Source organism: Paroedura picta, chromosome 5 (assembly GCF_049243985.1).
Source record: "Paroedura picta isolate Pp20150507F chromosome 5, Ppicta_v3.0, whole genome shotgun sequence".
Lineage (NCBI taxonomy): Eukaryota > Metazoa > Chordata > Lepidosauria > Squamata > Gekkonidae > Paroedura > Paroedura picta.
In genome coordinates, this window is record NC_135373.1 from 90,050,645 (window position 1) to 90,068,127 (window position 17,483).

A 17,483-nucleotide genomic window follows, 5' to 3' on the forward strand; every position below is an offset into this window, starting at 1 on the left:
GGAAGCACAGAGCTCCTAGCACGCTTGTGATATAAAGTCCTGGAGGTCACAAGGAAGTGGCCCTCATACTTATGAATTGGCTTTCATGTTTAAGAATCTTATTTATTTTTATATTTGTATCCCACCTCTCCCAGCAACTCCTGGCCCAAGGCAACTCACTGTGAATCAATAAAAACACAATATGATGTAGCAACAATTAAAACATCCCCAACCACAATTAAAACAATCTAATATGAACAGCATCAAGATAGTGGAAACAATACAAAAAGAAATCCCATAGCTCTACTGCTCCAGCCACCATTGCCTACCACAGTTCTAATGTGGTGAGATCTCCCATAGCATAGGCTATGATAGGGTGGGACCCCAGAGTTGTGATTCTGGGCACCCTTTCCCCGGCCTCAACCAAATACCTGGAGGAAGAGCTCCATCTTGCTGGCCCTACAGAACTTTGATAGCTCGGTCAGGGTCCTTAGCTCTCCCAAGAGCTCATTCCATCAGGTTGGGGCCAGCTGGATTTCCCAGGGGCCCGGAACAACCAGGGGCTTTTTGCACGGCTTCAAAATCACACAATGGTTGCTAATTGGAAACGCTATTGATTTGCCTTAACGCACGACGTCGTAGACAATCTGCAACACTCCTGAAACCGATCAGCAAAAAGCGCTTCGTTGTAGCGCTTTCAGGGGAATCCCAAAAAGTGGATTCACCCTCCGGAAAGCGCTACACTCTTGCAAACAATCTGTAACACTAGCGATAAAGACCTGTGCGTTACCATTGTTGCGGTTTCTTCAAAGTCCCTCCTCCTGAGCCTGTCCTCCAAACTTCCGGCGAAGCGATCGCCATTTTTTTTCTCCGAGCGAGCGGGGATAAACGCACCAGTGAGCCTCTTTCTGTTTAGAGGCTTCCCTGGCTTCAGTCCTTTACCTTTAGTCACTAAGCACAAACCACATAAAAGCCCGTTTGCTGAAATAAAGTCCCTTTATTTTTTACACATTAATTCAGCCGAAAATTGGGCCCGTGAGAGGGGGGGGGGTTATCACTCGAGGCAGCGTGGCAACGATCATACGATCAAACGACAGCTCACATTAGGCAGCTGGATGGGTCTCTCCGTTGCAACGAATCTACCTAGATTCGTTGCTATGGGTCTGTTTTTTTTTTAAAACCTTTCTTAAAGGGAAAGGGGCTGTTTGGGAGCATGCTAACGGCTGCCCATTGGCTGCTTGACGGCCAGGGGCGGGACGAGCTTGGCAATAGCGCTTCCTTTCTAGCGATTTCTGCCGAGACCGGAAGCCTGTGGGAAACACTAAAAAACGCAACTGATTCCACTACAAAGGCAGGTATGCATAACGACGAATTCCACTATTTTAAATGGCGATTTTTCATTCCGCAAACAATTTGCAACAAAGATCCCCGTGCGTAAAGGCCCCCAGTATCTTCATACCTGCAGAGCAGAGCGCTCTACAGGGAGGCATAGGTATCGGGTATTCTGGATGCAACAACCTACTGAGTATTTTCTAAACAAATTGACACCAACAGATCTACCCAAACCAATACAATCAACTAATCCTGATTGATTTCACACTAAATTAACACCTGCCCACCCACCCACCATATACAATCAACTACTATCAATTAATCTATTCTAACCCAATACCGAACCCCCCCAAAAACCAACCCCCACCCCAACAATCTAAACTCTACCCCAACCTACCCAAAACAATTAAATTCCAAAAAATCAAGTTACTTGAACCCAGCCAAAGCAATTAATCCAACCAACCTATCAACTACCCTCCACTCACCAAACAACCCTAACTGCCAACTAGCCACCACCCAATCCACAACTTCCAACCACAATCCAACATGAAATAACACTCAGGCCACTCATACATCATACACCCCTGGACTGGGCAACCCTGAGGTGCCACAACAGGCGATCGGGACCACCCTTCCAGGCACCCACAACGACACACACCCTACACCCAGCACATAACTGCACACAAGTGGAACCGGAAAGCCCTGAGAGGCTGTAATTAGCGATCAGGGCCAACCTCCCACAGATACACAACTCACACACACAAAGACAGAACCGGGGTTCAACAATCAACCCCAGCCAAACCATAGAACTAAGAATTGAACCAACAGTGTCCATAGAGCTCATAATGCCTAGCAAAACTGAGGAAGGAGAAAAAGCAGGGGCCTTGATAGGGTCAGGGATCCCAATAATAAGGGGCAAAGGCAGGGACAGCGGATGGCGGAGATACATCAAACCAAGGGGGCCGAAAATCAACCATACTCGAGCCCCCTCCAGACTCCGCCCCATCCCTCGTGACACTAGGGTGGAGGCAAAGGTAAACAACCCGCCTCTGACACTGGTGCTGTGCAACGCCAGGTCAATAAACAACAAAACCTCTACGCTGCAAAACCACTTTGTAGAGCAAAGAGCGGACCTGGCATGCGTGACAGAAACCTGGACCAGGGACGGGGAAACGGTTGCCCTCAAAGATCTAGCCCCTGCTGGGTTTTCTGTCCTCCACCAGTCCCGGACAGCGGGGCGGGGAGGAGGGGTGGCAATCCTAACCCGAGAGGCTTTCTCCTTTAGAACCCTTCCTGCGCCGTCAATACCAGGCATTGAATGTGTTGGCCTCGGATGGGGATCAACCGAGAGCGTGGCCATCTGGCTAGTGTACCGCGCGCCCAATGCACCACCAGATGCCCTGCCTGCCCTGCTAGAGGCGGTGGCGGCCTGGACGCTACAGTTCTCCAGTCTACTAGTCCTGGGGGACTTTAACGTCCATGCTGAGCTACTGTCCTCTAGAACTGGACAGGACCTAGTGTCATCCATGGCAACACTAGGGCTCTCGCAATTTGTTGTTGGCCCCACCCATCAAGCAGGTCACACCCTGGATCTTATTTTCGGCGCAGGTTTGGATGTGGATCTGGTCACAACAACAGCCGTGCCATGGTCAGACCACTATGCTCTAAAGGCTCGGCTAAGGCTCCCACCACCTCCTCAGTTGGGCGTCGAGCAAATTTTAGCTCGCCCACGGAGACTTATGGATCCAATAGGATTCCGGAATGCTCTGCGGGAACCAATGCCTCCTGGCACTTCTCTCAATGGCCTGGTCAGTGACTGGCATAACAGACTGCTGACTGCCATTGATGAGATAGCTCCCCGACGCCCTCTCCGGCCCCGTCTCAAGCGAGCTCCCTGGTACACCGAGGAGCTTTGCGACAAGAAACGGGAACTGAGACGGCTAGAGCGAGTTTGGAGGAAGACTCGTGACGAAGCCTCGAGAACATCTTATAGAATGCAGATGAAAGCCTATGAGATGGCGGTGAAGTCAGTAAAACGCAATTTTTACTCGGCTACTATCGCATCTGCAGACTCACGCCCAGCTCAATTGTTTAAGGTAGTTCGATCCCTCACTGCCCTGATTGAAGGGCAACAAAACAGTAGCCAATTGGACATCAGCTGCGAGGCATTTGCGAGTCATTTTGCGGACAAAATCTCGACACTCCGCCACGACCTCCCTTCAACCTTAGATACAAAAAGTGAACTAGAGGCCCCTTGGCCATCTTTGGAGAAAACTATGAGTAACTTCAGACGACTCACGCTGACCGAAGTGGACAGGATTCTAGCGACAACAAGACCAACTACATGCCCACTAGATCCTTGCCCATCCTGGCTCTTGAAAACAGCTGGCATAAAGATAATGGGCCCCCTCCAGGAGATAATAAACCTATCTCTAACAACAGGAGAATTCCCGGAGGGTTTGAAAGAGGCTGTGGTACGTCCACTGTTGAAAAAAACATCTCTAAACCCACAAGAGCCTAACAACTACAGGCCCGTGTCTCACTTAGCGTTTCTGGGCAAGATGATAGAAAGGGCAGTCGCAAACCAACTGACAGAATACCTGGAAGAAGCTTCGGTCCTAGACCCATCCCAGTCTGGCTTCCGGCCTGGCCATGGGGTAGAGACAGCGCTAGTCACCCTGACGGACGACCTCCGTCGCCAGTTGGATCGAGGCGGGTCGGCACTGCTGATATTATTAGATCTCTCAGCAGCGTTCGACACAGTCGATCACGAGCTTCTAGCTCGCCGCCTCATCGATGCTGGAATACAAGGGACAGCCCTTCAATGGCTGATCTCCTTCCTCCAGGATCGTGGACAGAGGGTTGCAATAGGAGAGAAAACATCAGGCCGCCGGCAACTTACTTGTGGAGTCCCACAAGGAGCGGTCCTCTCTCCTATCCTATTCAACATCTTCATGCGCCCTCTCGCACAGCTGGTACGGATGTTTGGGCTGGGTTGCCATCAATATGCAGATGACACCCAGCTCTTCCTCCTGATGGATGGCCGCCCTGACTCTCCCCCAGAAGCATTAGCCAGCTGCCTGGAAGCAGTGACGAGATGGCTCAAGCAGAGTCGTCTGAAGCTCAATCCTTCAAAGACGGAGGTCCTGTGGCTAGGTAGGAAGGGCCCATGCGAGGAAGCGCGCCTGCCTAACCTGGATGGCGTGCAGCTCTCTACGGCTCACTCTGCCAGGAACCTAGGCGTGATTCTGGACGCCTCCCTGACAATGGAGGCCCAGATCACAAAGGTAGCGCGGCTGGCATTCTATCATCTCCGCCAAGCCAAACTACTAGCGCCCTACCTGGCCCCGGAACACCTAGCCACAGTGATCCATGCGACGGTCACCTCTAGACTGGACTTTTGTAACTCGCTCTACGCAGGCCTGCCCTTAGCCCTGACCCGGAAACTACAACTAGTTCAAAATGCAGCAGCCAGGATCCTCACGGCAACACCGTGGAGGTCCCATATCCGGCCTATTCTCCATCAGCTGCAATGGTTACCAGTTGAATGGTTCTGGTAATTACCTTCAAGGCCATACGCGGTCAGGGCCCAGTGTACCTGAGGGACCGCCTCCCCGCTTTGCCCCCAAAAGAGCTCTGCGCTCTACTGCCTCCAATCAGCTAAGGATCCCTGGCCCTAAAGAAGTCCGTATGGTCTCGACCAGGGCCAGAGCATTCTCTGTTCTGGCCCCTACCTGGTGGAACGAGCTCCCAGAGGAGATCAGGGCCCTGACGGAGCTTAAACAGTTCCGCAGGGCCTGCAAAAAGGAGCTCCTCCACCAGGCATTTGGCCGAGACCAGATGTAATCTACAGCGACCAAGGGCCCCTGCTCCCCCCCCACCCCCCTCAGAATTAAATCAATAAGCCACCCCCCTCAGAATCCCATCAACAAGCCCTGGACCTGTTTGTGTTATGATTGTTTATTGTTATACTGTGTTGTGTTTGGTTGCAATTGTTGGTTATTGGTGTACATGTTCTACAGACTGTTTTATGTATGGTTCTCTGTTATAATGTAAACCGCCCTGAGCCTCCGGGGAGGGCGGTATAAAAGTATGATAAATAAAAATAAAATAAATAAAGAAGAACAACCAGTTTTATCTAGGACTAAATATGCATCAAGACTAGAATGGCATGTTCTATTTTTTCTTAATCTATATTCTGTGTCTCACAATTAAGACAGGTCTCAAAAACCAACTTATTTTTCCAGTAATGTCTCATTGACAGCATTGAATACCCATAAATGTTTCCCTAAAGGCAACCAAGTTTCCTCCCCACAATAATGCTTGGTGTAGTGGTTAGGACTGCAGACTTTTAATCTGGCAAGCCAGGTTTGATTCTATGCTCCCCCACATACAACCAGATAGGTGACCTTGGGTTCACCACAGCACTGATAAAGCAGTAATATCAGGGTTCTCTCAGCCTCACCTACTTCACAGGGTTGTTGTTGTGGGGAGAAGAAAGGGAAGGTGATTGTAAGCTGCTTTAAGACTTGTAAGATGCTTTAAGCAACTCTTCTCCTTCTCCTTCTCCTCCTCCTTGTTCTTTTAGATGGGAATGTAAATTCATATGCATAGATGAATGGAGAAGATATCCATTGGCACATCATTGTTTTTCATTAGTCATTCATATACACCTACTTTGTGTTGTGTAAATCATCCTCCATCCTTAAGAAGCTCTGTTCTGCTGTTTTCACCATGGTTTCTTTAGCATTTCTGAATGAACATCAAACAGCTTTCTCTAGGCCTAAAATACACCATCACCAGAATCTTGAGCTGTATCCCTGCAAGGAACCTTTGAAATGAGTTGAGAAATTGTCCAAAAATAGAGATGCATTCTACAGGAGATGAAAATGCTTGCAAAATGTGTCTACCAACACCATTCCATTTTAGCTCTTCACTGGAAGGAGGATTTGTCACCAACAAAATTCTAAAGATCATTTGTCTGTGAAGGACAGAAAGAAAGGAATTGCACTGTCAACATGCCTAATTCCTTTTAAAGTGGTAAAGAAGACAGAGGCATGCAAAGCTGAAATGATTTTCACCTCATTTGTTCAAGATTAACAATGTCATCTTAGTGAAAGAAAAACAATTCACCAGGAGACAACCTTCCAAGAACTTCAGAATACCTAAAAAGACAGAAAATCAATACTGGCCATAACTATTGGCACATACATGTAATGAAGTGTAAAATGTCTGTGTAACAACAAATTAAAGCATCATTAATGCCCAGAGTAATGAAGGAACATAAAATGAATGTTAAGAGTATATATTGTCTGCTGCACCCCTCACAATCCTTTTTTAAATAAGAAAATAACCATTTTGCCAGTCATTTTAATGAGAAGTTTAGATTTATTAAAATCCACTCAGTCTCAGCTCTCCATCACATTGTCCAGCAAGTATCATATTTCACATGTATAACAAGCTTTTCAGAAAGAATTCAAGAATTAATCTCAAGCATGCCACTGGCAGGTTAATTGGGTTCATACCTTGAAATGTTTCTTCCAAACTAAGTATCCACCCATAGTTTCACAGCTGATGTGGGGCCAGACTCTGGAAGAAGTACCAGAAACTATCCCTAGCACTAACTGACAGTCATGGGAGCTGAGCCAAGTTCTTCTGAAAACCAGGGTCAGTAGCTTATAAACACAGAACAAACTTTCCCTCTCCCCAATATTGGTAGCTTTTCAAAGATTTAAACCACCACACAATTACTTGAGCCGGCAGGGGTGAGAGGCATCCCTACAGGGACACTGTAGGTTGGGGGAGGAGCCGGGCTGAAAGCCGAAAGCCTGGCTCCCCCAATTATGCACAGGGCTCGTTCAGGATAGCCCTCACCTGCACCCTCGGGAGTCCCAGGACTCTGGAAGAACAAGGGTCTTCCAAGGGCCTGGGTCGGGCCGGGTCCTGGACGGTGGCAATGTCAGGCATAATCAGGGATTTTTCCCAAAGCCCTGTCACCGCCATTTCGGGCATTCCGACCCATAAATAACGGCTCTATGGGAGGATTAGCACGGCATGGGAAAGGAAGCCAAACCTAGCAATCAACCCTCAGAGTCCAGAAGAGGCCTGGGGATCTGAACAGGCTGCTGGGGTAGTCATAGTGTCAACAGTGGCCTCTGTGGGTCTTGACTGCACATTTTCTCAACAGTAATAAGAATCTTAGAAAATTAATTCTATTTTGATGGATGTGACCCCGCTGTGTGTTCCAAACCAATGCCACCCAATGTGGAGGATGAACAATGACACACTCAGCCTATAAAGACCCAATATTTAAACATGCTATCAGATGTATGGCTGGTAAAGACAAAAAGGAATAATCATTTTCATTTGTATCATTTGATCTGTTTTTGACACAGACAAGGCAACAGGGTGTTGGAAAGAAACCATCTAGCTATGTAAATTATGTCATGAGAAAAAAGGGAACAAGGCCAGAGGGTATGGCATTTATTTGATTTCTCTAACAAGAAGCATAGAACAGTCCTGAGTAAATAAACACATTTAAACAGGCTTGGATCCAGCAAAGCATAGGGAAATGTCAAGAGACTTAGCAGAATTCTTCTTGCACAAGATCTTGTATAGCACTTAGCACAGCCTTTCCCAATTTTTTACCATTAAGAATCCCTGAAACATTCTTCAGGCCTTGACAAACCCAAGAAGTGACATGATCATGCAGAGTATAGTTGGGAAGGATAGCAGTGTACATGCTTACCTGTGGCCCCTCCTCACCCTCTCTAGTTGGCCATTTTGGGAGGGGTGATCAGTTCTCTCTCCAATCTTATTCAATATTTTTATGCACCCTCTTGCTCAACTGGTGCAGAGGTTGGGATGGGGTTGCCACCAATATGCTGATGACACCTAGCTTTTCCTCCTGGTGGTTGACTGCCCTGACTCTCCCCTGGAAACATTAGCAAGCTGCCTGAAAGTCATCTGAAGACAGAGGTCCTGTGGCTAGGCATGAAAGGTCCAAGTGAGGAAGCGTGCCTACCCACCCTGGATGGAGTACGGCCATCAGTGGCACACTCTGCCAGGAACCTCGGGTTGATTCGTGATGCCTCCCTCTCTATGGAGGCTCGGATCACAATGATAGCATGGCTGGCATTTTACCACTTTCGTCAAGCCAAACTACTAGAGCCCTACTTGGCCCCAGAAAACCTAACCACTGTGATCCATGCAACAATGATGTCTAGATTAGACTTCTGCAACTCGCTCTATGCCAGCCTTGATCTGGAAGCTACAATTGGTCCAGAACGCAGCTGCCAGGGTCCTCACAGCAATACCTCGGAGGTCCCACATCCAGCCCATCCTCCATCAGCTGTGCTGCCTTCTGGTCAAATTCCAAATCAGGCTTAAGGTTTTGGTTATCACCTTTAAGGCCACATGCGGTCTGGGCCCAGTGTACCTGAGGAATCACCTCATTGCCTATACCCCCCAAAGAGCCTTACGCTCCACCACTTCCAACTTCCTGGTGATCCCTAGTCCCAAGGAGGACCACTTGACCTCAGCCAGGGACAGAGCTTTGGTGGAATGAACTCCCAGAGGAGATCAGGGCCCTGATGGAACTTGTTCTGCAGGCCTGCAAAAGGGAGCTCCTCTGCCAGACATTTGGTTGAGGTCAACCAGAACCACCACTTCTAATCACCCCCCCCCCCAAGCCTCCCTCCTGCAACCATTACTACAGACTCACCTACCCTACTGAGCCATCAGTAAGCGTTTACTTATTATTCTCACCAATGTTCTATTGTTCATAATGTTGTTATTGTTATTACTGCATTATTATAAACTGAGTTATTTGTACTGTTCCTGTTTGATGTAAACTGCCCTGAGACTTTGGGGATAATAAACAAACAAATAAATATTGAACAATAAATGTTTAACACATTTTTAAAATATATAAAAATATAAATTAACTCCCACACATTTGGAAAACACTTCCAGGGCTGTGAAGAAACTCTATGGTTTCATGAAACTTTACCTTCCTATGGATCACTGTGGCTAGATGTTCCAGGGCCAAGTAGGGCACTGGTAGTTTGTCTTGTTGGAGGTGGTATAATGCCAGCCGCAGTACTCTTGTGACCTGAGCCTCCATTGAGAGGGAAGCAAGTAGGATCACGGCCAGGTTCCTGGAGGAGCTAGCCACAGATAGCTGCACACCGTCCAGGTTGGGCAAGCATGCTTCCTCACGTGGACCCTTCCTGCCAGTCAAAGGACCTCCGTCATTGAAGGGTTAAGCTTCAGATGCCTCTGCTTGAACCACCTCATCACTGCTTCTGGGCAGCTGGCTAATGTTTCTGGGGGAGTGTCAGGATGGCCATCCATCAGGAGGAAGAGCTGTGTGTTATCTGCATATTGGTGACACCCCAGCCCGAACCTCCATACCAGTTGGGCAAGAGGGCACATGAAGATGTCAAACAGGATTGATGAGAGGACCACTCCTTGTGGGACTCTGCAGGTAAGCTGGTAGCAGCTTGATGATCCCTCTCCTCTTGCTATCCTCAGTTAACGACCCCAAAGAAAGAAGATCAGCCATTGGAGGGCTGTCCCCTATATTGAAAACAAAAGGTAAACTGACTGATACTCATTGCTGGAAAAGCTGGCTGGGTCTGAGCCAGAGCTGATAGCTCCAGAGAAGGACATTACTGAAGACCTGAGGTTGGAACCTGGAGAGATAGTATTTGGGGAGGGGAGGGACCTCAGCAGGCTATAATGCTATAGATCTACCTTCCAAAGCAGCCAGTTTCTCTAGTCAAACAGTCTGAAGATCAATTCTAATCCCAGATCTTCAGACTCCACCTGAAGGTTGGCAACTCTAATTAGTTGAGTGGCCCCTCCAGAGGCCATGTAGCTTGTCTTACTCCTGGGCCATTTTTACTTTTGCCCTGCTTTCAATATTTCGGTCACTGAGGTGCTTGTCTTATTGTCCAGCAGCATTGACTAATTTGCCATTGATTTCATACTTTATCTGGAAACAAGTTCCACTGAAATCAATGAAAACTACTTTCAAGTTAAAAGTAGCTCTGATAGTGTATATATTTTCCCTAAATGAGATTTTCTGCTTTTCCTGAAGTATCTCATTTCCCTCCACTGCTAGCATTATGTAACAGCCTTCTTACAATGATCATTCTTCAGAGTTGTTTGTTTTCTCATTATTCTTGTTAAGCTTCATAGCACGCAGGCGTGAGTGTTTTGCTCATGTGGCTGCTACAGGTATTTCAAGAGAAACATGCTCCTGATGAATTAACAATGGATGCAGTCCAGCTCCATTAAAATCAGCCAGACCTTTGCAGCTTCTGTTTAGCAATTCCAAAACTGAAACACATTGGAAGCAGTACTGAAAGAGGAGATGTGTTTGAGGATCAGTTTTTGAGGATGAAATACATTTTAGAAGATGCAGCATGATAGCCAAAATCCTGAAATAGGAGGATTTTGAAATAGGAGCTTTTGAAATCACAGTGCCCACTCAAATAAAGAACATAATTATCTGGAATAAATTGATAGCACCCCCAAATATAACAAAAGAGCACTATTAGTTGTCACCTGCAACTCAAGACAGTTCAGGGCATCGTCTGTGGTTTACAACTAAAGCTGGACAATGAACTTTTTCAGAGACTTGGGGGGTAAATCTTTCCTTGCTTACAGAACATTTCCAAGTCTAAAAATAAAATAAAATAAAGCCAACAATAAGCCATTCAACAGAGACACAAACTCGATCAGGTCCTGCAACTAACTCAAGTGCTAACTTTATCCTCATACCCATTGAGCACTTCTATTACAGGACATCAGCCATGCCATCCTAATTCATATGCCAGTTGATCCTCTGATAAGATGGTCAATAAGGACTATTTGCTTTTTACAAAAAAAAATTGTCTATCTTGATGCAAAACATTAAAGTCAAATAAATCTGGCATTTAAAGTGAAAATATCCAGATAGAGCCTCTTGTGGCGCAGAGTGGTAAGGCAGCGACATGCTGTCTGAATCTGTCTGCCCATGAGGTTGGGAGTTCAATCCCAGCAGCCGGCTCAAGGTTGACTCAGCCTTCCATCCTTCCGAGGTCGGTAAAATGAGTACCCAGCTTGCTGGGGGGTAAAGGGTAATGACTGGGGAAGGCACTGGCAAACCACCCCGTATTGAGTCTGCCATGAAAACGCTAGAGGGCGTCACCCCAAGGGTCAGACATGACTCGGTGCTTGCACAGGGGATACCTTTACCTTTACCTTTATCCAGATACCAGTGGTACAATATTTCTGTCTCCCAGGACACAGTGTTACCAATCTAAAAGTCACTAACAAAAGAACTTCAAAAGGAGACTCTAGTATGAAATTTGAAACTGTCTCCCAAGGACATAACAAGGACCTAGAATTCCTCAGCAATTCATAAGATCACTAATTGTTGTGAATGGTGTCTCCACTTTCTCTGTAATTATGTCACTAACAGTAAAGCCCATTGTGGTCTGCTTTCAGTATGTGACATTTCACAGGAACAGGCTACCTTCATCCATCAGAACCCAATGGCCAGCTGATGAATCACTTTGGCCTCTTATGCATGGTGGCAACTACTGCACGCTGCCACCATCCCGTTATGATGGGCCAGGATGCCCTGCCATTCCCCATGTATGCACGGGGGCAGGGCATGCTGGGCTGCTCCGGCGTAGCACGTGCACGCTGAACGCTGGGGCCAGAAGGTAAGCCGGTGTGGCAGGGCGGGGGGAAGTTTGAATGGCCCGGGGAAAGAGTAGGGGGGCCCAGGCCCCCTCCACAAGCCCAGGTGGGGGCAGGGGGTAGCCTCTGCCAGCTCCAGGGCTCCACGGTATCCTTACAGGGACACCGTAGGGTCAGGGCTGGGCGGGCCAACAAGCCTGGCACTGTCGATTATGCACAGCGCCGGCCCGCCGCAGCCCCGGCTTACCCATGAATTTGCAAAGTGCCCCCAGATGTCCCTCCAAAAGTGGGACAATCTGGTCACCTTACTCTAGCCTGAACTTTTAGTTGGGAGTGGGGGTGGAGAAGCAAGCTGCTACTGCTCCCCAAGTTATCTGTTTGTGGGTGGGTGTGCTTTTCCTCTCCTACCCCCCAAAGCTATTAGCTTGGGCTGAAGAAAGTGGAAGCAGACACTCCTGTTCTCCTGCAGCCTCAGTTGTCAGTCCATTTTGTCAGTTTCCAAAGGAGAGGAACAGAGCAGGTAAGGAACTGACAGAATATGCTACAGAGAATAAGAATATGTCCCTAAACGTTGCAGCCTATGACATTAGTTTAAGTGTAGGGGAGAAACAATTTTCTCCTTCTACCCAGGAGTGGTTTAAGGATTTGCAGGGCCCTGGTAAAGTACAATTTTGGTGGGAACAGCCAGACCTGGGCAGAGGGACTCCACAGTGGAAAGGGGTGTCACTATTATTGTTATTCTTATTGTTGTTGTTGTTGCTATTGCTATTGTTATTAAACTTATATCTTGCCTCCCCCCGGGGGTTTGAGACGGGTCACATAAAAACCAATCCCCTAAAACAATAAAAGCACAATAAAACATAATACAATTATACAAAAGTTAAGACAAGAATGGCGGCAAAATTCAATATAGCTAACCCAATTCCACACCCACTAAGAAGGGAAAGGGAGGGGGCAGATGACAGACGAAACCGTCATATCTGTGAGGGGGGCTAGATCTTCTTGCTGCCCAGCCTCAACAGAAAGCCTGGCGGAAGAGCTCCATCTTGCAGGCCCTGTGGAATGATGACAATTCCCGCAGGGCCCGCAGCTCTTCCGGGAGCTCATTCCACCAGGTTGGGGCCAGGACCAATAAGGCCCTGGCCCTGGTCTAGGCCAGGTGAGCTTCCTTGGGACCGGGAATGACCAATAGGTTAGCCCCCGTAGAGCGTAAGGCCCTGCAGGGGGCATAGGGCGATAGGCAGTCCCTCATATACACTGGGCCCAGACCACGGATAGCCTTGAAAGTCAAAACCAAAACCTTGAACCTGATCTGGAAGATAACCAGTAGCCAATGCAGCTGCTTCAGCAGTGGCTGGATATGTGCCCTCCAAGGTGGACCGTGAGGACCCTAGCAGCCGCATTTTGGACCAGTTGCAGTTTCTGGATCAAGCTGGAATGTCCTTAAAGAGGGAGGAGAGTGGCTATGACCTTAATGTATGGGGGGAAAGCATTGTGTGGGAGCCTTCCTAGTTTCACAAATATGGTTTAAATCACACAACAAATAAGGTACTAAAAATTAAAACTCAAGTCTTAGTATGTACAAAACTGCTAGAGCTTATTCTGTCCTTGAGATTGTATGTAGAACTTGTCAATTAAAAAGCAAAACTAAGGCTTTCTTACACTAATATAATGGTTAGTTTAAAAGAGAGTATCGGTAGAAACTGGTATTTGCTAGAGAATATCCCTACACTCGAGTTTTAATTTTTAATATAATATTTGTAGTGTGATTTTAACCATATTTGTGAATACTCAGTATTATCATTGTTACATTGTGTATTACAGATTCCCTTGAAGAAGCCTTTTTTTGGGGGGAGGGGACATGTAAAGAATTTTGTAAAAAACTGAGTAATAAAATTATTTTTTACTTATTTTGCACCATTGGCCTTGGTCTTTTTTCTTTCATTCATTCATTCTGTAGAGAACAAAATCATTTTTTCCACAACCCAAGTTGCCAGTTTGGGATGGAGGGGAAATGAAACCTTGCTGGAACAGAGACAGAAGCTGGGGTGGAGGACAGAAAGAGAAATCCAGCTGATACCTGCTGATTATTGGCTTCTGATCTCTACCTCAAAACCCCTTTCTAGGTCCCAGGCAAAGACTCAGACAGTTTCAGTTCAACAGCCATTCCAATCATGCTGGGAGCTGAACAGATTTGGCCATCAGCTCACCTGTATTCCAGACAGCCAAGAATATTCACCACAACATTTCTAGCATCCCTATAGTTGGTGTGTTAATGAAAACTGTCTTGTGCAAGTCTTAGCAAAAAGTGTTTTTTTAAGAAGTCTAATGGGAGCCATTTCATAGTTCACAAACCTGTCCTCCCTATCTTTTACAAGACTCCAAAATTATGGCTTGCCACCCATCAAGTTATGATTACTGTCAAAATACCATACCTATATTCTTTCTTATTTCCCAGACACCTCATATGCTAATTTTGACCAAATAGATAAGAATTCCCACAAAGTTCCTTTCAATTAAAAATGCCCCCTTCTCCTTGTATTGTTCGAGCAAATGTATACATCTCCTTAGAGATATTGAAACTACAGTGTCAGTTTAGCTGAACACTGACTTCTCCACCTCTCACAAGATAGACATGCTTCCATTTCATTCTAGATTTTTCATTATGAACATATTCAATAGAAGTTGCTATATTCCCACAGGCCATTTTCAGAGATAAGATTTGTGTGTGTTCCCCCCCCCCCCGCCCCCGAAGTATCCTTTCAAGTAAAATTTCTAAAATGGAATTTGAAGTAGTTCAGACTTCAAACACTTAGGATGGCCTACTGTGAGTAAGTAGGCAAAGAAGGCACTTAAATATATTGATGTGGAAAGCTTCCCACCAATTGTATTTTAAATCATTATTCAAAGAACTCACAGACTTCAAGGATAAGTCTCACAAAACAGCAAAACATTAAATCATCATCCTGCCGTACTATCAAGAGTGATTGCATTGTTAATAGAAAACCTGATCCCTTTTCCTAATACAAAATTCTGCTCAACAGTTCAAGTACAAGAAAAACCCTCAAAACCCATCCATGGCTTTTTAGTTATGCCAGTCAAAATCCTTTAGGAATTATGTCAAAGGGCATTACTATTTGACTGATGCCACCAGAATAAACACAACATCTTTCCCTGACAGCGTGTAATGACTCAGATCATTTGGTAGAATCATATAAAATAATGTTATCAAGTGCACAAAACATTTCTCTCAGTATACACACCTCGGTTTTCTCTTTTAATATTAAAAAATGCATTCATCTACTATGCTTATTGTCAGGGCTTTCCCAGAAAAATAAGCATGCTTAAACATAGTAAATCTTTTATAATTAATTCAATGTTTTGTGCTATATTTGTATTCATAAATGTTCCATAAAGGAAACATGTAAATAATGCATCAGAGGGCACGGAAAGAAAGCAGCACAAATAGCAAATGATTTTGTTCAAAATCTTTATGAACTATTTGATTGAATCTGTATGTTAAGTAATTGAAAACAGAGCAAAAAAAGAGACCCGTAATCTTACATCTACAGCTGCTATTATAATTATAGTCAGTGAAGTATAAGGTTATTTTTAATAGCTAATAGAAAATCATCACCAGCTAATTATAAAAAACAGGCAATTTGCTTCATTAACAAGCCATAGTATTGCTGAAATAGGTGGCAATTTAAAAATTAAAATTAAAAATTGTGTTATAAATACTGGAGTATCTTCAATTCCAGGACTTGTTACACTAACAAATAAATAGTAAAGATCTAATGGATTAATTTATGTAATAACTCTCAACAGGAAATGACAGCAGCAATGCAGAAGAATAACCATACATTGCTATAAAAGTATTATTATTATTATTATTATTATTATTATTAGATTTATAGCCCGCCACTCCCTTGCGGCTCGTGGCGGGTAACAATATCGCAAATCCCCATTAAAACCCCATAAAACAATAATAACATTGCCAATATTGCCGGCATGGCAAGAATGGCAGCTCAACTCCCCCACTCCCTCCCACTACTAGCGGGTGGAGAGGAGGTCCTGATGATGTTTTGCTTCGGGTCCAGAACCCGAGTCCCCGGGGGAGGCATAGATCTATTATCAAGTGGGCTGTATAAAAGTGGGCTGTTTCACTAGGAAGATAAGATTAGAAGATCAGTCATGTTGGATCAAACCAATGGTGCCTCCAACATCCTGTGCAATTCAATCTCAAGTGAATACAAACAAATCCAAATAGCTGGTTTCCCCCTATTTATCTCTGGAACCTGTAAACCATTTTCATTATGCTGTATGTTAATTTATTCTCACACTCTATAAGTTTGAACTGATTACTTCCGTTCCATGACATTGTATCTAAAGAAGTGTGCATGCACATAAAAGCTCATACTTTGAATACAGCTTTCTTGATCTTAAAAGTGCTGCTGGACTCTAAATTTGTTCCCTTCATGATATTTCCTGCAAACAAAAACACTCCTTTTTCCTCATAGAAAAGGTATTCCAACCCTTTGATTATTTTGGTCACCCTTTTCCGTACTATTCCCAGCACTAGAAGCATAGAACAGAATCATAGAGATGGAAGGGGCTATACAGGCCACCTAGTTCAACCCCCTGCTCAATGCTTAAAGCATCCAAGATAAGTATAGAAATCTAAATAAATAAATAAATAAATACATACATACATACATACATACATACATATCTGTCCAGATGCTGCTTAAAGACTGTCACTGAGTGGGAGCTCATCACCTCCTTAGGCAGCCAATACCACTATTTTTACTGCAAAATACCTTTTCCTGATATCTAACCAATACTGATGACACCAAATTGGGAGGACTGGCAAATACTCCGGAAGATAGAGACAGAGTTCAACGAGATCTGAACACAATGGAAAAATGGGCAAATGAGAACAAGATGCAATTTAATAAAGATAAGTGTAAAGTTCTGCATCTGGGTCAGAAAAATGAAAAGCATGCCTACTGGATGGGGGATACGCTTCTAGGTAGCACTGTGTGTGAACGAGACCTTGGGGTACTTGTGGATTGTAAACTAAACATGAGCAGGCAGTGTGATGCAGCGGTAAAAAAGGCAAATGCCATTTTGGGCTGTATCAACAGAGGCATCACATCAAAATCACAAGATGTCATAGTCCCATTGTATACGGCGCTGGTCAGACCACACCTGGAGTACTGTGTGCAGTTCTGGAGGCCTCACTTCAAGAAGGACATCGATAAAATTGAAAGGGTACAGAGGAGAGCGACGAAGATGATCTGGGGCCAAGGGACCAAGCCCTATGAAGATAGGTTGAGGGACTTGGGAATGTTCAGCCTGGAGAAAAGGAGGTTGAGAGGGGACATGATAGCCCTCTTTAAGTATTTGAAAGGTTGTCACTTAGAGGAGGGCAGGATGCTGTTTCTGCTGGCTGCAGAGAAAAGGACACGCAGTAA

The 17,483-nt window shown here is 45.4% G+C and overlaps 1 protein-coding gene across 7 annotated transcripts in view; it reads right to left on the reverse strand.

The window, feature by feature from the left end:
- Positions 1 to 17,483, reverse strand: part of MGAT4C (MGAT4 family member C) — a 399,470-nt gene that overhangs the window by 52,169 nt on the left and 329,818 nt on the right. Inside the window, exon 1 of one of the 7 annotated variants that reach the window (XM_077338970.1) lies at positions 5,989 to 6,249. The exons of the other annotated variants lie outside the window; for them this stretch is intronic. Within the exon in view, the coding sequence (XP_077195085.1) occupies positions 5,989 to 6,007 (19 nt within the window). The 5' untranslated portion in view covers positions 6,008 to 6,249. Of the gene's footprint in view, positions 1 to 5,988; positions 6,250 to 17,483 lie in introns of those variants that run through there. 7 annotated transcript variants of the gene reach the window in all.